At 46.6% G+C, this 21,981-nt stretch overlaps 1 protein-coding gene across 2 annotated transcripts in view; it reads right to left on the reverse strand.

Annotated features, from left to right (window-relative positions):
- Positions 1-21,981, reverse strand: part of TBCE (tubulin folding cofactor E) — a 517,370-nt gene that overhangs the window by 37,625 nt on the left and 457,764 nt on the right. For both annotated transcript variants that reach the window (XR_010176094.1, XM_063917562.1), the window contains exon 17: positions 18,778-18,837. Coding sequence is in view for 1 of the 2 variants with exons in the window: in XM_063917562.1 (XP_063773632.1) it covers positions 18,778-18,837 (60 nt within the window). In the remaining variant the exon portion in view is untranslated. The remainder of the gene's footprint in view (positions 1-18,777; positions 18,838-21,981) is intronic.

Consider the following 21,981-nt stretch of genomic DNA (forward strand, 5'->3'; position numbering starts at 1 on the left):
ATATGCGGTGATAATGGTTTGCGTTCACTTCTTTCCTAGCTTTAAATAGCGTAGGGATAACTTCCTCCGGAATGCCCTTTTCCTTCAGGATCCGGCGTTCAACCGCCATGCCGTCAAACGCAGCCGCGGTACGTCTTGGAACAGACAGGCCCCCTGCTGCAGCAGGTCCTGTCTGAGCGGCAGAGGCCATGGGTCCTCTGAGATCATTTCTTGGAGTTCTGGTTACCAAGCTCTTCTTGGCCAACCCGGAACAATGAGTATAGTTCTTACTCCTCTCCTTCTTATTATTCTCATTACCCTGGGTAAGAGAGGCAGAGAAGGGAACACATACACCGACTGGTACACCCACGGTGTTACCAGAGCGTCCACAGCTATCGCCTGAGGGTCCCTTGACCTGGCGCAATATCTTTGTAGCTTTTTGTTGAGGCGGGACGCCATCATGTCCACCTGTGGCCTTTCCCAACGGTGTACAATCATTTGGAAAACTTCTGGATTAAGTCCCCACTCTCCCGGGTGGAGGTCGTGTCTTCTGAGAAAGTCTGCTTCTCAGTTGTCCACTCCGGGAATGAACACTGCTGACAGTGCTAACACATGATTTTCCGCCCATCGGAGAATCCTTGTGGCTTCTGCCATCGCCATCCTGCTTCTTGTGCCGCCCTGTCGGTTTACATGAGCGACCGCCGTGATGTTGTCTGACTGGATCAGCACCGGCCGGTGTTGAAGCAGGGGTCTAGCCTGACTTAGGGCATTGTAAATGGCCGTTAGTTCCAGAATATTTGTGTGTAGGGAAGTCTCCTGACTTTTCCATAACCTTGGAAGTTTCTTCCCTGTGTGACTGCCCCCCAGCCTCGAAGGCTGGCATCCGTGGTCACCAGGACCCAGTCCTGTATGCCGAATCTGCGGCCCCCTAGAAGATGAGCACTCTGCAGCCACCACAACAGCGACACCCTGGCCCTTGGAGACAGGGTTATCCGCCGATGCATCTGAAGATGCGACCCGGACCACTTGTCCAACAGATCCCACTGGAAAATCCTTGCATGGGACCTGGCGAATGGAATTTCTTCGTAAGCTACCATCCTTCCCAGGGCTTGCGTGCATTGATGCACCGACACCTGTATACGTATTAGGAGGTCTCTGTCTAGAGACGACAACTCCTTGGACTTCTCCTCCGGGAGAAACCCTTTTTATCCTGTTCTGTGTCCAGAACCATACCCAGGAACAGTAGACGCGTCATAGGAACCAGCTGCGACTTTGGAATATTCAGAATCCAGCCGTGCTGTTGTAGCACTTCCCGAGATAGTGCTACTCCGCCGAACAACTGCTCCCTGGACCTCGCCTTTATAAGGAGATCGTCCAAGTACGGTATAATTATTTCGGCCATTACCTTGGTAAATACCTCTGTGCCGGGGACAGACCAACGGCAACGTCTGGAATTGGTAATGACAATCCTGTACCACAATTTTGAGGTACTCCTGGTGAAGAGGGTAAATAGGGACATGCAGGTAAGCCTCCTTGATGTCCAGTGATACCATGAAATTCTCCAGGCTTGCAATAATCGCCCTGAGCGATTCCATTTTGAACTTGAACCTTCGTATATAAGTGTTCAAGGCTTTCAATTTTAGAATGGGTCTCACCGAACCGTCTGGTTTCGGTACCACAACATTTTGGAATAGTAACCCCGGCCTTGTTGAAGGAGGGGTACCTTTATTTCACCTGCTGGAAGTACAGCTTGTGAATTGCCGCCAGTACTACCTTTCTCCGAGGGCAGCAGGCAAGGCTGAGGTGAGGTAACGGCGAAGGGGAGTCGCCTCGAACTCCAGCCTGTATCCCTGTGATACTACTTGCAGAACCTAGGGATCCACCTGTGGGCAAGCCCACTGGTCCCTGAAGTTCCCGAGACGCGCCCCTACCGCACCTATCTCCACCTGTGGAGCCCCAACGTCATGCGGTGGACTCAGAGGAAGCGGGGGAAGATTTTTGATCCTGGGAACTGGCTGCTGGTGCAGCTTTTTCCTTCTTCCCTTGTCTCTGTGCAGAAAGGAAGCGCCTTTGACCCGCTTGCTTTTCTGAAGCCGAAAGGACTGTACCTGAAAATACAGTGCTTTCTTAGGCTGTGAGGAAACCTGAGGTAAAAAATTTTCTTCCCAGCTATTGCTGTGGATACGAGGTCCCAGAGACCATCCCCAAACAATTCCTCACCCTTATAAGGCAGAATCTCCATGTGCCTTTTATAGGCAGCATCACCTGTCCACTGCCGGGTTTCTAATACCCTCCTGGCAGAATGGACATTGCATTAATTCTGGATGCCAGCCGGCAAATATCCCTCTGTGCATCCTTTATATCTAAGACGACGTCTTTAATATGCTCTATGTTAGCAAACTATTATCCCTGTCTTAGAGTATTAATATTATCTGACTGGGTATCAGACCACGCTGCAGCAGCACTATTTATGCTGAGGCAATTGCAGGTCTCAGTATATAACCTGAGTGTGTATATACAGACTTCAGGATAGCCTCCTGCTTTTTATCAGCAGGCTCCTTCAAGGTGGCCGTATCCTAAGACGGCAGTGCCACCTTTTTTGACAAACGTGTGAGCGCCTTATCCACCCTAAGGGATATCTCCCAACGTGACCTATCCTCTGGCGGGAAAGGGTACGCCATCAGTAACTTTTTAGAAATTACCAGTTTCTTATCGGGGGAACCCACGCTACTTTACACACTTCATTCATTCATCTGATGGGGGAACAAAACACTGGCTGCTTTTTCTCCCCAAAAATAAAACCCCTTTTATGTGGTACTTGGGTTCATGTCAGAAATGCGTAACACATTTTTCATTGCCGAGATCATGTAACGGATGTTCCTAGTGGATTGTGTATATGTCTCAACCTCGTCGACACTGGAGTCAGACTCCGTGTCGACATCTGTGTCTGCCATCTGAGGTAACGGGCGCTTTTTTGAGCCCCTGATGGCCTTAGAGACGCCGGGCTGAGAAGCCAGCTGTCCCACAGCTGTTTTACGTCATCCAGCCTTCTATGTAAGGAGTTGACATTGTCGGTTAATACCTTCCACCTATCCATCCACTCTGGTGTCGGCCCCACAGGGGGCGACATCCCATTTATCGGCCTCTGCTCCACCTCCACGTAACCTTCCTCATCCCACATGTCGACACAGCCGTACCGACACACAGCACACACACAGGGAATGCTCTGACTGAGGACAGGACCCCACAAAGTCCTTTGGGGAGACAGAGAGAGAGTATGCCAGCACACACCAGAGCGCTATATAATGCAGGGATTAACACTATAACTGAGTGATTTTTCCCCCAATAGCTGCTTGTATAAACAATATTGCGCCTAAATTTAGTGCCCCCCCTCTCTTTTTAACCCTTTGAGCCTGAAAACTACAGGGGAGAGCCTGGGGAGCTGTCTTCCAGCTGCACTGTGAAGAGAAAATGGCGCCAGTGTGCTGAGGGAGATAGCTCCGCCCCTTTTTCGCGGACTTTTATCCCGCTTTTTTATGGATTCTGGCAGGGGTATTTATCACATATATAGCCTCTGGGGCTATATATTGTGATATATTTGCGAGCCAAGGTGTTTTATTGCTGCTCAGGGCGCCCCCCCCCCCCAGCGCCCTGCACCCTCAGTGACCGGAATGTGAAGTGTGTATGAGGAGCAATGGCGCACAGCTGCAGTGCTGTGCGCTACCTTGGTGAAGACTGATGTCTTCTGCCGCCGATTTTCCGGACTCTTCTTGCTTCTGGCTCTGTAAGGGGGCCGGCGGCGCGGCTCCGGGACCGAACATCAATGGCCGGTTCCATGCGGTCGATCCCTCTGGAGCTAATGGTGTCCAGTAGCCTAAGAAGCCCAAGCTACCACCAGTTAGGTAGGTTCGCTTCTTCTCCCCTTAGTCCCTCGCTGCAGTGAGTCTGTTGCCAGCAGATCTCACTGTAAAATAAAAAACCTAAAATATACTTTCTTTCTAGGAGCTCAGGAGAGCCCCTAGTGTGCATCCAGCTCAGCCGGGCTCAAGAATCTAACTGAGGTCTGGAGGAGGGTCTTGGTGGGAGGAGCCAGTGCACACCAGGTAGTCCTAAAGCTTTCTTTAGTTGTGCCCAGTCTCCTGCGGAGCCGCTAATCCCCATGGTCCTTACGGAGTCCCAGCATCCACTTAGGACGTCAGAGAAAGTATATTGATACTCTAGACCTGGATGTACAGTCGTTCATCTATAAACTTTTTGAGACCACAACGTGGTATCTATATAGACAAATCGATAGGGCCTCTTGACAACCTAGGCCCATGTACTGCTACTTTGGGACCCCCTGCTGTTTTCTTAGGAAATGCAATTATATTCATTTTAATACCCCCATGCTGTATGTTTAGTCTGATGCTATATGGGTACTGAACCTTCTCTTTGGTTAGAATGGCTAACCATGCCTGAATTACTTCTTTAATATTTTTACTTAGGACTTCTTTGGCCGCTACTCATTCATGATATGATTATACTTGTATTGTTTTCCCCATTTGTTTCTCCCCCCCCCCCCCTCCCGTCTGTCTTCTTTACTGACCTCTCGGGTATACTGATGTCCTGTGAATCCTCAGGTAGAATTGTATGCTTAGCCTTAGGTATATGGTGATTTCTTATGCTAAGACGCACGTCGGTAATGTTTTCATCATTTCCTAGACCTCATGTAGGTTAAGATTGTTTATCCTTTACCTCTTACTCAAGCCTACAATTACAGACTATGTATCTGTGGTTTCACTGATGTGGCTTAAAAGCACCTTACGATGGATTATTGTAACTATACCGGTTTCTCTCCGGTTTTTGGTATGTCTGTATCATGAAGGTCTTCCCTGTTCTTGTATTTCTATAAAAAATCTAATAAAAATTGTTGAATTAAAAAAAAACTGTACACCATTTCCTGAACTCACCATTCATATCTAGTATATGTGTGATATGAACAAGGGGATGCATTCCAGATGTCAGTCTGAGTCCCGCCACGCAACCAAATTGCCGGCATCAACCGAAATGCAGGCGTTGGGTGTTAAGTGCAGGCAACACCGGGGAGGGTTAGTGTTAGGCTGTGGGGGAGGGAGGGTTAGGCTTCGGGGAGTGGGGTTAGGTGTAGGCAGCACCGGGGAGGGTAAGAGATAGTGTGTGTGTGTGTGTGTGTGTGTGTGTGTGTGGGGGGGGGGTTAAGCTCTTACTACTGGAAGGAAAGGTGGTATTGGGGGAGGGTACGTATACTTTCCTACTCCCTGTCAGGATTCTCTCCATCGGGATGCTGTGGTTGGTTTTCTGACCTCCGGCATCCCGAACACCGGCCAAGCATATAACACCCATGAACAAGACATCCCTGAGCAGTGAAGGATACCAGTCTGAGAAAACAGCCCTTGCCCACTACTGATGAACATAAAGAAGAGTTGCAAAATAAGAAGTCCACAAATCAGAGGAATCTCCCAGCTGAAAGCATATTTCATAAATCAATAAATTAGTATGATAAACCAAAGAGTGATGTGTAAACTAAAAATAATCTGAATGATCATTTAAAACATTCATATTGTCAAAATAAATGAGGCCACAGTTACGTATTCTACAGCTATATATTGTACACAGTATCAATGGGTTTATTCTTGTCCAGGCAAAGCAATGAGTATGCTACACATCAGGGACGTTTTAAGAGAAGCGTGGGCCGTGTGCAAATACAAAAATAAAAACACAAAAAACTATTAGCTTATTAATAGCAAGCAACACTATCCTGATATATAATTTAACCAACAAAGAAAGTACTCTTACATTCAACCAGTTCCTGCTCCCAACAATGTGTTAGGGTTAAATATTAATACTGTGTTACAAATGACTTTATGGTCTATTGATTAATAAATATTTTTATTAGTGGATGGATTGATTGATTGATTGCATGCACACACTGTGAAACCGCTTTTTTGTTCTTGCTTTCCTTGCTGTATATTCAATATGTGGTGTAGCATAGCCCGTGTTTCTCTAACATCCAGGCTGGGGGACACTGGGATTGATGAGGACATGGGAGCTGCCACTTAAACAAAACTATAACTTTAAATACAACCTCCTCCCCTCAGCAACTCCCAGTAGGTGAGCGAGAGTTAAGTGCCCATCACAGCTGGGCATCTTTTGAGGGGGCTGCGGTGGCAGTCCTTCTAGCGTTAGGTTTTTTTTTTTGTTCCGGCAATCTCGACAATGGAAAATTGGGAGGCTGACTTCCTCAGCAGAACCACATTTCTCCCAGGGGGATGGTCACTCCTTCCATAGGTTTTCCAGCAGCTGGCTGAGGGGTAGGGTCTTCTGGGGGTGGATCTCATAACATCTCCTCACAACTTCAAGGTCCCTCAGTTTTGTGCGAGAGCCAGAGATTCACTGGTGTTCGCAGTCTATGCCATACAAGTTCCATTGAGCTTCCGTCTGGCGTATATCCCCCCCCCCCTCCCCACCGACATCCATGTTACCTTGTGGACTCAAGCAGATCAAGGAGCAACAGGTACTGGTGATCCTAGCAGCTCTGGACTGGCCATGCAAGTCCTGATACGCCACCGTTCTCACACTGGCGGTAGGTCCAGGGTGGCGTCTTCCACTAAGGCCACATCTGCTGCTGCAAAGTCCCTTTCTGAATGAGGACCTTCCTTGGTTGGTTTAACGGCCGGCTTTTAGGGGGGGGGGGGGGTTTAAGGTCTTTTCTTCTTCATTGGTCCATACTATATTGAGGCCTGGAAACCAGTTTCATTTCGTCTCACAATTACCACAGAGTCTGGAGGCTATACATACTCTGGTGTGAGAGGCATGACTTTCACACTTCACAATTCTGCCTTCCTCGTTTTTTAGCTTTCATTCTGGGCAGTTTGGAAGCCAGCTTGGTGACTTCGGTCCTTGAAGGTGCAGATTTCGACTCTCAATTTATTTTCAGCGGCGTGAAGCGCTTCTTTCAGAGGTTCGATCCTTTCTGCAGGGTGTATTGCGGGTTCAACCACCATTTTGTCCAACCGTGGCATCTTAATCTGGCCCTTTCCGTCCACAGGAAGGCTCTCATTGAGCCTTTAGAGTCAGCTGACCTTAAGTTTGTCACTTGGAAATTGGTTTTCCTCATGGCGATTGCAGACCACTTTTTCTTGTATTTCATAATGATAGGGCTGTTCTGCGTACAGTTCCTTCATTCCAGCCTAAGGTTATTTCAGCATTTTACTTAATCAGGACATTGTTTTCCAGTTATTTTCTCCTTCACAGACTGACTGGCTTTGAAACTATATTTGGACAGGACTTCCTCTGTCTGCTGCAAGAATCCCTTCTGGTTCTCTACGATGCTCACAAACAGGTGGTTGGCCCGCTACTAAGCAGACCACTGCACGGTGGCTCTGCTCTGTAACTACTCGGCCTATTCTGGTGCTGGGCATCCGCCTCGAGATTGGGTGTTGGCACACTCCACTAGAGCGGTGGCGACCTCCTGGGCGGCGCGTCATGGGGCTTCCACTGAGCAGGTCTGCCGGACAGCTACCTGGTCCTATTTCCACACGTTTGCTTGTTTTTATCATTTTCATGATTTTGTTTTAGACAAAGCCCACTTTGGGCATACTGTTCTCAGGCCAGGCAGCCTGAGCATTACCTCTCCAAGGGGCAGCTGTTGAATGTCTCTTTGCCAGTGTCCCCAAGCCTGGATGTAAGCGCAAAAGAGGATTTTTGGTTGCTTACTGCTGAACCCATTCCTCTGAATCCAGCTAGGGGACACTGCGTTCCCTCCCTCAAGCTCAGTCTTGTGGTTCTTTGTCTTGCCGCTGTTCCTCTGCGGTTCTGTTTCGTTGGGGTTTCACCGAGTTACTGTTTCTCCTTTCTTGGATCTTTTTAAATTGCACTGAAATACTGGGAGGTGCTGAGGGAAGGTGCTTTTATATATATATATATATATATATATATATATATATATTTATATATTTTTATGTGCCAGTTCTCGTGGTCCCCATCAGCAATCCAGTGTCCCCCAGCCAGATTCAGATAAAAGGTTTCAACAACCAAAACTCCTTTTTTTATAATTTTTTTTACTACTTTTACATTTATTGTAGCTATTTGATCTACAGCACTTAATTTAATTAAAAAAATAAGATTTTACTCACCGGTAAATCTATTTCTCGTAGTCCGTAGTGGATGCTGGGAACTCCGAAAGGACCATGGGGAATAGCGGGCTCCGAAGGAGGCTGGGCACTCTAGAAAGATTTATGACTACCTGGTGTGCACTGGCTCCTCCCACTATGACCCTCCTCCAAGCCTCAGTTAGGACACTGTGCCCGGACGAGCTGACATAATAAGGAAGGATTTTGAATCCCGGGTAAGACTCATACCAGCCACACCAATCACACCGTACAACTCGTGATACTATATCCAGTTTGACAGTATGAAAACAACTGAGCCTCTCAACAGATGGCTCAACAATAACCCTTTAGTTAGCAATAACTATTTACAAGTATTGCAGACAATCCGCACTTGGGATGGGCGCCCAGCATCCACTACCGACTACGAGAAATAGATTTACCGGTGAGTAAAATCTTATTTTTTCTGACGTCCTAGTGGATGCTGGGAACTCCGAAAGGACCATGGGGATTATACCAAAGCTCCCAAACGGGCGGGAGAGTGCGGATGACTCTGCAGCACCGAATGAGAGAACTCAAGGTCCTCCTCAGCCAGGGTATCAAATTTGTAGAATTTTGCAAACGTGTTTGCCCCTGACCAAGTAACAGCTCGGCAAAGTTGTAAAGCCGAGACCTCTCGGGCAGCCGCCCAAGATGAGCCCACCTTCCCTGTGGAATGGGCTTTCACTGATTTAGGATGCGGCAGTCCAGCCGCAGAATGCGCCTGCTGAATCGTGTCACAGATCCAGCGAGCGATAGTCTGTCTGCTTAGAAGCAGGAGCACCCAGCCTGTTGGGTGCATACAGGATAAATAGCGAGTCAATTTTCTTGACTCTAGCCGTCCTGGAAACATAATTTTTCAAGGCCCTGACTACGTCCAGTAACTTGGAATCCTCCAAGTCCCTAGTAGCCGCAGGCACCACAATAGGTTGGTTCAAGTGAAAAACTGATACCACCTTAGGGAGAAACTGGGGACGAGTCCTCAATTCTGCCCTCTCCATATGGAAAATCAGATAAGGACTTTTATATGACAAAGCCGCCAATTCTGATACACGCCTGGCCGAAGCCAAGGTCAATAACATGACCACTTTCCGCGTGAGATATTTTAGATCCACGGTTTTTAGTGGTTCAAACCAATGTGATTTTAAGAAACTCAACACCACGTTGAGATCCCAAGGTGCCACTGGAGGCACAACCGGGGGCTGAATATGCAGCACTCCTTTTACAATGTCTGAACTTCAGGTACTGAAGTTAATTCTTTCTGGAAGAAAATCGACAGAGCCGAGATCTGTATCTTAATGGAGCCTAATTTTAGGCCCATAGACACTCCTGCTTGTAGGAAATGCAGAAATCGACCTAGTTGAAATTCCTCTGTTGGGGCCTTTTGTGGCCTCACACCAAGCAACATATTTCCGCCATATGCGGTGAAAATGTTTTGCAGTTACATCTTTCCTGGCTTGAATCAGCGTAGGAATGACTTCCTCCGGAATGCCCTTTTCCTTTAGGATCCGGCGTTCAACCGCCATGCCATCAAAACGTAGCCGCGGTAAGTCTTGGAACAGACAGGGCCCCTGCTGCAGCAGGTCCTGTCTGAGCGACAGAGGCCATGGGTCCTCTGATATAATTTCTTGAAGTTCTGGGTACCAGGCTCTTCTTGGCCAATCCGGAACCACGAGTATCGTTCTTACTCCTCGCCTTCTTATTATTCTCAGTACCTTTGGTATGAGAGGCAGAGGGGGGAACACATAAACCGACTGGTACACCCACGGTGTTACCAGAGCGTCCACAGCTATCGCCTGAAGGTCCCTTGACCTGGCGCAATATCTTTTATAGCTTTTTGTTGAGGCGGGACGCCTTCATGTCCACCTGTGGCCTTTCCCAATGGTGTACAATCCTTTGGAAGACTTCTGGATGAAGTCCCCACTCTCTCGGGTGGAAGTCGTGTCTGCTGAGAAGATCTGCTTCCCAGTTGTCCACTCCGGGAATGAACACTGCTGACAGTGCTAACACATGATTTTCCGCCCATCGGAGAATCCTTGTGGCTTCTGCCATCGCCATCCTGCTTCTTGTGCCGCCCTGTTGGTTTACATGGGCGACTGCCGTGATGTTGTCTGATTGGATTAGGACCGGCCTTTTGAAGCAGAGGCCTTGCCTGACTCAGGGCATTGTAAATGGCCCTCAGTTCCAGAATATTTATGTAGGGAAGTCACCTGACTTGACCAAAGTCCCTGGAAGCTTCTTCCCTGTGTGACTGCCCCCCAGCCTCAAAAGGCTGGCATCCATGGTCACTAGGACCTAGTCCTGTATGTCGAACCTGCTGCCCTCTTGAAGATGGGCACTCTGCAGCCACTACAGTAGAGATACCCTGGTCCTTGGAGACAGGGTTATCAGCCGATGCATCTGAAGATGTGATCCGGACCACTTGTCTAACAGGTCCCCCTGAAAAGTTCTTGTATGGAACCTGCCGAATGGGATTGCTTCGTAGGAAGCTATCATTTTTCCCAGGACTCGCGTGCAATGATGCACCGATAACTGTTTTGGCTTCAGGAGGTCTCTGACTAGAGATGACAGCTCCTTGGCTTTCTCCTCCGGGAGAAACACTTATTTCTGGTCTGTGTCCAGAACCATCCCCAGGAACAGTAGACGTGTCGTAGGAAACAGCTGTGTCTTTGGACTGTTTAGAATCCAACCGTGCTGTTGTAGCACTTTCCAAAATAGTGCTACCCCGACTAGCAACTGCTCCTTGGACCTCGCCCTTATAAGGAGATTGTCCAAGTACGGGATCATTAAAAACTCCCCTTTTTCGAAGGAGTATCATCATTCCGGCCATTACCTTGGTAACACCCTCGGTGCCATGTACAGTCCAAACGGCAGAGTCTGGACTTGGTAATGGTAATCCTGTACCACAAATCTGAGGTACTCCTGGCGAGGATAGTAAATGGGGACATGCAGGTAAGCATCCTTGATGTCCCGGGATACCATGTAATCCCCCTCGTCCAGGCTTGCAATAACCGCCCTGAGCGATTCCATCTTGAACTTGAATTTTTTTATGTATGTGTTCAAGGATTTTAAATATAAAAAAGGGTCACACCGAACCATGCGGTTTCGGTACCCCAAACCGTGTGGAATAGTAACCCCGTCCTTGTTGAAGTAGGGGCACCTTAAGTATTACCTGATGGGAATACAGCTTATTAATTGCCTCTAGCACAGCCTCCCTGCCTGAGGGAGTTGTCGGCAAGGCATATTTGAGGAAACGGCGGGGGGAAGACATCTCGAATTCCAGCTTGTACCCTTGAAATACTACTTGAATGAAACAGGGATCCACCTGTGAGCGAGCCCACTGATCGCTGAAATTTTTGAGACGGCCCCCCACCGTACCTGGCTACACCTGTGGAGCCCCCGCGTCATGCTGTGGACTCAGATGAAGCGAGAGAAGAATTATGATTCTGGGAACAGGCTGACTGGTGCAGCTTTTTCCCTCTTCCCTTGTCTCTGTACAGAAAGGAAGCGCCTTTGACCCGCTTGCTTTTCTGAAGCCGAAAGGACTGTACCTGATAATACAGTGCTTTCTTAGTCTGTGAGGAAAACTGAGGTAAAAATATTTCTTCCCAGCTGTTGCTGCGGATACGAGGTCCCAGAGACCATCCCCAAATAATTCCTCACCCTTATAAGGCAGAATCTCTATGCGCCTTTTAAAGTCAGCATCACCTGTCCAGTGACAGGTCTCTAATACCCTCCTGACAGAATGGACATTACATTCATTTTGGATGCCAGCCGGCAAAATATCCCTCTGTGCATCCCTCATATATAAGACGACGTCTTTAATATGTTCTCATGTTAGCAAACTAGTATGTTTGACAGGGTCACCGACCACGCTGCAGCAGCACGCTCTGCAGGTTTCAGTCTAGTACCTGAGTGTGTAAAAACAGACTTCAGGATAGCCTCCTGCTTTTTATCAACAGGTACCTTCAAAGTGGCCGTTCCTAAAACGGCAGTGCCACCTATTTTGACAACCGTGTGAGCGCCTTATCCACCTTATCCTCTGGCGGGAAAAGGTACGCCATCAGTAACGTTTTAGAAATTACCAGTTTCTTATCAGGGGGAACCCACGCTTCTCACACACTTCATTCATTCATCTGATGGGGGAACAAAACACTGCCTGCTTTTTCTCCCCAAACATAAAAACCCATTTTTAGAGGTTAATGTCAGAAATGTGTAACACGTTTTTTATTGCCGGGATCAAGTCACGGATGTTCCTAGTGGATTGTGTATATGTCTCAACCTTGTCGACACTGGAGTCAGACTCCGTGTCGACATCTGTGCCTGCCATCTGAATGAGCGGGCGTTTTTGAGCCCCTGATGGCCTTTGAGACGCCTGGGCAGGCGCGGGCTGAGAAGCCGGCTGTCCCACAGCTGTTACGTCATCCACCCTTTTATGTAAGGAGTTGACACTGTCGGTTAATACCTTTCACCTAACCATCCACTCTGGTGTCGGCCCCACAGGGGGCGACATCACATTTATCGGCATCTGCTCCGTCACTATATAAGCCTCCTCCTCAAACATGTCGACACAGCTGTACCGACACACCGCACACACACAGGGAATGCTCTGACTGAGGACAGGACCCCACAAAGCCCTTTGGGGAGACAGAGAGAGAGTATGCCAGCACACACCAGAGCGCTATATAATGTGGGGATTAACACTATAACTGAGTGAATTTTCCCCCATAGCTGCTTGTATATACAATATTGCACCTAAATTTAGTGCCCTCCTTCTCTTTTTAACCCTTTGAGCCTGAAAACTACAGGGGAGAGCCTGGGGAGCTTTCTTCCAGCTGCACTGTGAAGAGAAAATGGCGCCAGTGTGTCTGAGGGAGATAGCTCCGCCCCTTTTCCGCGGCCTATTCTCCCGCTTTTTTCTGGATTCTGGCAGGGGTATTACCACATATATAGCCTCTGGGGCTATATATTGTGGTATTTTTGCCAGCCAAGGTGTTTTTATTGCTGCTCAGGGCGCCCCCCCCAAGCGCCCTGCACCCTCAGTGACCGGAGTGTGAAGTGTGCATGAGGAGCAATGGCGCACAGCTGCAGTGCTGTGCGCTACCTTGGTGAAGACTGATGTCTTCTGCCGCCGATTTTCCGGACCTCTTCTTGCTTCTGGCTCTGTAAGGGGGACGGCGGCGCGGCTCCGGGACCGAACACCAAGGACTGGGCCTGCGGTCGATCCCTCTGGAGCTAATGGTGTCCAGTAGCCTAAGAAGCCCAATCCGGCTGCAAGCAGGCGAGTTCGCTTCTTCTCCCCTTAGTCCCTCGCTGCAGTGAGCCTGTTGCCAGCAGGTCTCACTGAAAATAAAAAACCTAAATCTATACTTTCTTTCTAAGGGCTCAGGAGAGCCCCTAGTGTGCATCCAACCTCGGCCGGGCACAAGATCTAACTGAGGCTTGGAGGAGGGTCATAGTGGGAGGAGCCAGTGCACACCAGGTAGTCATAAATCTTTCTAGAGTGCCCAGCCTCCTTCGGAGCCCGCTATTCCCCATGGTCCTTTCGGAGTTCCCAGCATCCACTAGGACGTCAGAGAAACTTAATTTGATTTACAGCATCTATTTTGATTCTACAGCACTTAAAATAAACGTCTTCCCTTCAGTGCATAATAGGAGTTCTGACTTCAATCCGCCATTTGGCCCTAAAATATCAGGGATCAGGTACTGTTGTCCTGCGCAATACCCCCCCCCCCCAACTCCCTTTCTTTGTCTTGCATTGGTTCATTGCCATTTATATGCATAGCAATACTGTCACTGTTATAACAAATGTCTTTATATGACCATTAATTGTCTAAACTACTTATGTACAGTGATTTGTAAAATGTCTACATTGACTTTAGGTGGAATGACATTACTGATCATCTACTCTCATCTGTGGTCACTCTTCCCCTGTTATGATAAACTAAGCTGTTTGGATGTTTGCCTACTGCCATGTATATGCAACATCTTTCTTGCATACTGAATTGTATATCGTTCATACTTGTGGTTCTTTAGACAATAAAAACATATAAAAATAAACGGCTCCTTCTGTTCTCCACAGACGAAGCCCCAAGGGGGAGAAACACGTTGACAGAAACTTACAGTTATACACAGCATCCTGGACACCAGAAGTCGGCACATGCCAAACTGGAAGTAGTAAGAGTTCCAGCAGCAGGATAGGCAAACAGCAACACCAGACAGCGTGCGTTCACCAAGCAGGCTGCACACTGTGAGCCAGACCACAATATGTGGGGAAGGGAGAGCAGCACTACATAAGATGTAATATACCTGAAGGCAGGATGAACGCTGAGAAATCAGACTGCTCTTTACGGTTCTTTAACATTGATTACGTTCATTATTTAAGGCTCGATTGCTTTTCTTCTGAACTGTTTTTTCCCTATGCAAAATACATCATTACACTGTTCAGGTCTCTGGATATTGTTTTAAACTCACACATCTGCATAACCATTTTGTGTGCTGTTCAGGCAGGACTATAAATCCTCCATACATCAGCAATCACACAAAAAACAATTAGCACAGTGTTTCCCAACCACGGTCCTCAAGGCACACTAACAGTCCTGGATTTAAGGATAACTATACTTGGGCACAAGTGATTTCATTTGTACCTCAGTTATTATGAATGAACCATTTGTGCTCAAACATGGATATCATCACTAAACCCTGGACTGTTTGCCTTGAGGACCATGGTTGGGAAACACTGAATTAGCAGATTCTGTGTTTTTTTTCCCAGATTTAAAGTTTCCCCAATTCACCAATATGCGCACATACATTACAGATATGTTTTCAGAGATTTGCAGATCATTTTCTGCAAATACAAATCTGCCAATCTTGAAAGGCTCATCAGTTTACTAGAAACAGTCTGCGGATTGTTACCACACACTAGAAATCTACAGCCCCAATTGATCAGTAAAAACCAACATGTTGGACAACCAGATTTACCAAATCCCAATCACATTTTGGTTGGAATCTGCGATCTGTGACCCCCATACATTGCAATTTTTTTTTACACAATCATCTGCAAAACTCCAAAAATTCCCCCAATTGATTGCTGATGTATGGATGCCTTTAGATCTCTGGCCTACAGAATCTTTGGTTTTTAATTCCTTTTATTGAGTATGCCATTTAGGCAATATTAAAATTGCTGGATCCATTATATAATTTGATTTATACGATACTGCTAGAATTTCCAAATAGGGACTATAGTGAATTGTCACATTTTAGCTTATTCTGCAACATAAATATACATTACAGGTTGAGTATCCCTTATCCAAAATCCCAGATTTTTGGGTCCCCTACTGAAATAATGACATATATATATATATATATATATATATATATATATATTTTTTTTTTTTTTTTACACATACACTGCATATAATTATTATTATTTTTATAAGTGGAGTATATTAATGGACAGGATTTGTGTCTGGTGAATTTTTCAATACTTATGTAGTTTTTCGGAAGGCTCCAGATATCAAGAAAAAGTTAGTACACAGTCATATATTACCGACCAAACCAGTACAGACTACCATAGATAACACGCATCACAAAGGGTTTTTTTTCACTGTGGCACATGCATAGGATGCAAAACGACAAAAGCAAGGAGCACAAGGCCCACAGTTATCAAAAAGTCGACATCCAATTCCCAAATCTACAAAATCAGGGATAGAATCACATGCCACAGCAAGGGCATCATTTATCTGTTGGAATGCCCATGTCCAATGCAGTACATAGGACGAACCATCAGACCCCTTAAGGTAAGGGTAGGAGAACATATCCGCAACATAAAAAAAGAGGTAGAGGATCATCCTCTATCGGTACACTTTAGAGATCACCATGGGTCCAATCCCTCAGGGTTAAGCTTTGTAGGACTCAAAGAGGTTAAGAAGAACTGGAGAGGGGGCGATTATTTAAACAGCATCAACAAAGAAGAACTTCGCACAATTATAGCACTAGGTACTCTCGCACCCAAAGGCCTGAACCTTGACAATGAAATTAGGTCCATTATATGTAAATAAGGTATTGGAACCATGAGAGTTACGGGTTCCTTTAGGGTTCTTTGTGGTCCCACTACAAAATACCCCCCCCCCCCCCCCCTTATTTATTCTACCCCAGTAACCTTCACAACAGCAGCATCGTTATTTCTTTGTACATTTAGTCATACTTACTTTACTCTACTACAATATATCTGCTTTTGACCAACTAACCTTCATGTTAGGAGACAGGATTCATCAGTGATAGAACAATATATCCAATGGAGAGCACTAGATATTTTAACATACAAGGAGGAATTAGGGAACACACTTTTTTTGACATTTATTAGGTTAGACTGGGGACTAGAACTAAGGGATTCAGACAGTCAAGTTCCACCTCAAAAGAACTTTTCTGTCATGCAACACCTATCTATTCTTTCTCAGCTATTAGTATGGCAAAACGTTTCTGTAGTTTAATATCTATTCATTGTATCTCACCAACCATTATGGCAACAGTATCCATATCAAACTATATAGTTAACCACACTCAAAAGGAATTATTGCCCTCTACAATGTGACATCAAGGAAAAACAGACGTTAAACACCTCATAACAAAAGTATTTACAATAAGAACAACATTTGTCTCACTTACAGGGGACATAGTGTCACAGATACAGCAGTTCGTCTAGTTAATGGGTAATTTAACAGTAGGATAATGGTAACAGCACTTTTAACACTCCAAATACAAACACACCATAAATTGCTATGGGATACGACTAAATAAATAAAAATGTTTAGAACTCAACAACCCTCAGTGGACACAGTGTTATCACCAGCCAATACAGACTGTCAGACATCTATGATGGACATTTGGAAAAACCAATCAGGCACTAAGACAGGGACGAATGAATGAAGATCCCGCCCCTACACCATGATTTAAAAACCCTCATGGCATGAACATTCTTAATTGCATACTCCCAGAGGAAGGCCAGACCCGGCTAAAACGCGTTGGAGGACACCAAGGAAAGCAACTACATCAAAGCGGTCAGTGGATGCAAGAGGAACCCCGGAGCACCGACGACGAGCTTGCAGTAACAGCGCAGCAAGACGGGTAAGTGAGTGCAGGCGGCGAGGATGGAGACTGAAGGTGCGGCTCGACAAGTGGACTGGTGTGCCTCGCTGTGGATTCCCGGACAGGTTCCACAGCGGCGCACCCTCTCCACGGACACAGGATCGGCACGGTGAAGACAGCAGGCTCACGGTGAATCCGTACAAGGACGAACCGAGCGAGCAAGTGCTGATCGCCGTTAGCTGACCGGTACAAAGCCCCTCCAGAATCTCGGCGCAGACCCGCACCCGGACTCCTCACGAACACGGCCGCAACGGTAAGGACTTTAATCCACTAGACCTCAACAGAGACACGGGACGCCGGTCTCTGTTACTTCATTAAGGATCAAAGACTGTCAATTCAATGTGAACTATTACTAGGAAAAGGAAGTTTTGAAGTTATTACTCCTTGCATCAAAAAAGGCACTTTCAGTAATAGAAAGAGCTTGTTGGACTTTCACTTAAGAGAAGGACAGCATTTGGACTTTGTTTGGAACGCATACCCTGTCCAATTAGCAATCAATAAACACCTTTTAGTTATACTTTTCCACTCACTGGTATTATTGATCTCAAGCTAAGAAACAGCACAGGTATTTCCGATTTAAACAGATTGAGACATATGAACATCAGGGGTAGAGCGCAGTTAAATTTCTCACATTGTGTTCTTGCATTGTGTACCCATTCTTTAAGACTGTAACAATAGGGACTGGACATCCCCTGAACTTGCAGCACACCCCGACCCAGCTAACATCTCAGTGCGCAGATTACCATCACCTGTTCTAATTCTACTTATGTAATCCTTCACATTTGATTACTCATCTACAGTTCTTTACCCTTGTCCTTTCTTTGCGCTAAAAACTCTTTACATTACTGAACAGTGTGAGCCCCTTTGGAGAAAGCCCAAGCAGAGTATTACTGAGGCCAGGGGCATTTTAAGAGAGGGGGGGACCCGCATACATCCTCTGTTGCGGGCCCCCTCCTCTCCGGCAGCTAGTAGACTCTGGCATAATTCCAGAGTTTAATGCGCGTGCGCAGGTCTCCAAGAACATGGCACCTGCGGCTTGTTCCCGGAGACATCTCCAATGCGTATGCGCAAATCACTCGGAAATGGCCACGGCGGCCGTTTTCCAAGTGATTTGTGCCTGAACTGCAGCCGCCACCGCGGGACTCCTGAGGGATAAATATACTTTATGGGAACAGTGTGTGCATTGTGGGCCCCTGCGGACCTAGGAACCCGTGTGCACTGCACACATTATAGAAATACCTATGACTGGCGCCTTTACTTAACAAAGAGAAGTGATTGTCCCACAGTAGAAAATCCCTCTCTTTATGTGTATGCAACGTATTACATAGAAACATTTAGCACTCATTCTTACCAGATTAATAGTAAAATACTAACACTGACATAAAAAAAAAAAAAAAAAACAATAGAAAGAAGAGATGGATACATGGATTAAATACACATGTAAATCTTTACATATGTGTGTATGCACACCTTAAAAAGTACTTACCAGGCAGTTTCTTTTGTATTGGTTTTTGATCTGGTTTGTCAGGACATTTTATAGTTAAAGCTATGAAAAGGAGAGAGAAACATAAGACATACATGGATTACAATACATGGCAGTATGAAAGCTCAGTTTCTGACACTGAAATGCTATGCAAGAAGGATTACAAAATATCAGAAAAGCCGACAACAAAAGCCAGCAGCTACAATTGTACTACAGCACAAAAAAATAAGATTTTACTTACCGATAAATCTATTTCTCGTAGTCCGTAGTGGATGCTGGGGACTCCGTAAGGACCATGGGGATATAGCGGCTCCGCAGGAGACAGGGCACAATAATAAAAGCTTTAGGATCAGGTGGTGTGCACTGGCTCCTCCCCCTATGACCCTCCTCCAAGCCTCAGTTAGGATACTGTGCCCGGACGAGCGTGCATAATAAGGAAGGATATTGAATCCCGGGTAAGACTAATACCAGCCACACCAATTACACCGTACAACCTGTGATCTGAACCCAGTTAACAGTATGATAACAACGAAGGAGCCTCTGACAAGATGGCTCACAACAAGAATAACCCGATTTTTGTAACAATAACTATGTACAAGTATTGCAGACAATCCGCACTTGGGATGGGCGCCCAGCATCCACTACGGACTACGAGAAATAGATTTATCGGTAAGTAAAATCTTATTTTCTCTGACGTCCTAGTGGATGCTGGGGACTCCGTAAGGACCATGGGGATTATACCAAAGCTCCCAAACGGGCGGGAGAGTGCGGATGACCCTGCAGCACCGAATGAGAGACTCCATGTCCTCCTCAGCCAGGGTATCAAATTTGTAGAATTTAGCAAACGTGTTTGCCCCTGACCAAGTAACTGCTCGGCAAAGTTGTAAAGCCGAGACCCCTCGGGCAGTCGCCCAAGATGAGTCCCCTTCCTTTTGGAATGGGCTTTTACAGATTTTGGCTGTGGCAGGCCTGCCACAGAATGTGTAAACTGAATTGTATTACAAATCCAGCTAGCAATCGTCTGCTTAGAAGCAGGAGCACCCATCTTGTTGGGTGCATACAGGCTAAACAGCGAGTCAGATTTTCTGACTCCAGCCGTCCTGGAAACATATTTTTCAGGGCCCTGACAACGTCAAGTAACTTGGAGTCCTCCAAGTCCCTAGTACCCGCAGGTACCACAATAGGTTGGTTCATGTGAAAAACAGAAAACACCTTAAGGAGAAATTGAGGACGAGTCCTCAATTCTGCCCTGTCAGAATGAAAAATTAAGTAAGGGCTTTATATATATGATAAAGCCGCTAATTCTGACACACGCCTGGCTGAAGCCAGGGCTAATAGCATCGTCACCTTCCATGTGAGATATTTTAAGTCCACAGTGGTGAGTGGTTCAAACCAATGTGACTTTAGGAAACTCAAAACAACATTGAGCTCCCAAGGTGCCACTGGGGCACAAAATGAGGCTGTATATGCAGTACCCCTTTTACAAACATCTGAACGTCAGGCACTAAAGCCAGTTCTTTCTGGAAGAAATTCGACAGGGCCGAAATTTTAACCTTAATGGACCCTAATTTTAGGCCCATAGACAGTCCTGTTTTCAGGAAATGTAGGAAACGACCCAGTTGGAATTCCTCTGTAGGGGCCTTCTTGGCCTCACACCACTCAACATATCTTCACCAAATGCGGTGAAAATGTTTTGCGGTTACATCCTTCCTGTCTTTGACCAGGGTAGGGATGACTTCATCTGGAATGCCCTTTCAGGATCCGGCGTTCAACCGCCATGCCGTCAAACGCGGCCGCGGTAAGTCTTGGAACAGACAAGGCCCCTGCTGGAGCAGGTCCTTTCTTAAAGGTAGAGGCCACGGGTCTTCCGTGAACATCTCTTGAAGTTTCGGGTACCAAGTCCTTCTTGGCCAATCCGGAACCACGAGTATCGTTCTTACTCATCTCCCTCTTATGATTCTCAGTACTTTTGGTATGAGAGGCATAGGAGGGAACACATACTCTGACTGGTACACCCACAGTGTTACCAGAGCGTCCACCGCTATTGCCTGAGGGTCCCTTGACCTGGCGCAATATCTGTCTAGTTTTTTGTTCAGGCGGGACGCCATCATGTCCACCTTTGGTTTTTCCCAACGGTTTACAATCATGTGGAAGACTTCCCGATGAAGTCCCCACTCTCCGGGGTAGAGGTCATGCCTGCTGAGGAAGTCTGCTTCCCAGTTTTCCACACCCGGAATGAACACTGCTGAGAGTGTTATCACATGATTTTTCGCCCAGCGAAGAATCCTTGTAGTTTCTGCCATTTCCCTCCTGCTTCTTGTGCCACCCTGTTTACGTGGGCGACTGCCGTGATGTTGTCCCACTGGATCAATACCGGCTGACCTTGAAGCAGAGGTCTTGCTAAGCTTAGAGCATTGTAAATTGCCCTTAGCTCCAGTATATTTATGTGGAGAGAAGTCTCCAGACTTGATCACACTCTCTGGAAATTTTTTCCTTGTGTGACTGCTCCCCAGCCACTCAGGCTGGCATCCGTGGTCACCAGGACCCAGTCCTGAATGCCGAATCTGCGGCCCTTTCATAGATGAGCACTCTGCAGCCACCGCAGAAGAAACACCCTTGTCCTTGGAGACAGGGTTATCCGCTGATGCATCTGAAGATGCGATCCGGACCATTTTTCCAGCAGATCCCACGGAAAGGTTCTTGCGTGAAATCTACCGAATGGGATCGCTTTTTTAAGAAACCACCATTTTTCACAGGATCCTTGTGCAATGATGCACTGATACTTTTCCTGGTTTTAGGAGGTTCCTGACTAGCTCGGATAACTCCCTGGCTTTCTTCTCCGGGAGAAAACATCCTTTTCTGGACTGTGTCCAGAATCATCCCTAGGAACAGTAGACGTGTCGTCGGAAAAAACTGCGATTTTGGAATATTTAGAATCCACTCGTGCTGTCGTAGAACTACTTAAGATAGTGCTACTCCGACCTCCAACTGTTCTCTGGACCTTGCCTTTATCAGGAAAGCGTCCATATTTCTTTTAAGAAGAATCATCATTTCGGCCATTACCTTGGTAAAGACCCGGGGTGCCGTGGACAATCCAAACGGCAGCGTCTGAACTGATAGTGACAGTTCTGTACCACGAACCTGAGGTACCCTTGGTGAGAAGGCAAATTTGGACATGTAGGTAAGCGTCCCTGATATCCAGTGACA

This window comes from Pseudophryne corroboree, chromosome 4 (genome assembly GCF_028390025.1).
Source record: "Pseudophryne corroboree isolate aPseCor3 chromosome 4, aPseCor3.hap2, whole genome shotgun sequence".
NCBI lineage: Eukaryota > Metazoa > Chordata > Amphibia > Anura > Myobatrachidae > Pseudophryne > Pseudophryne corroboree.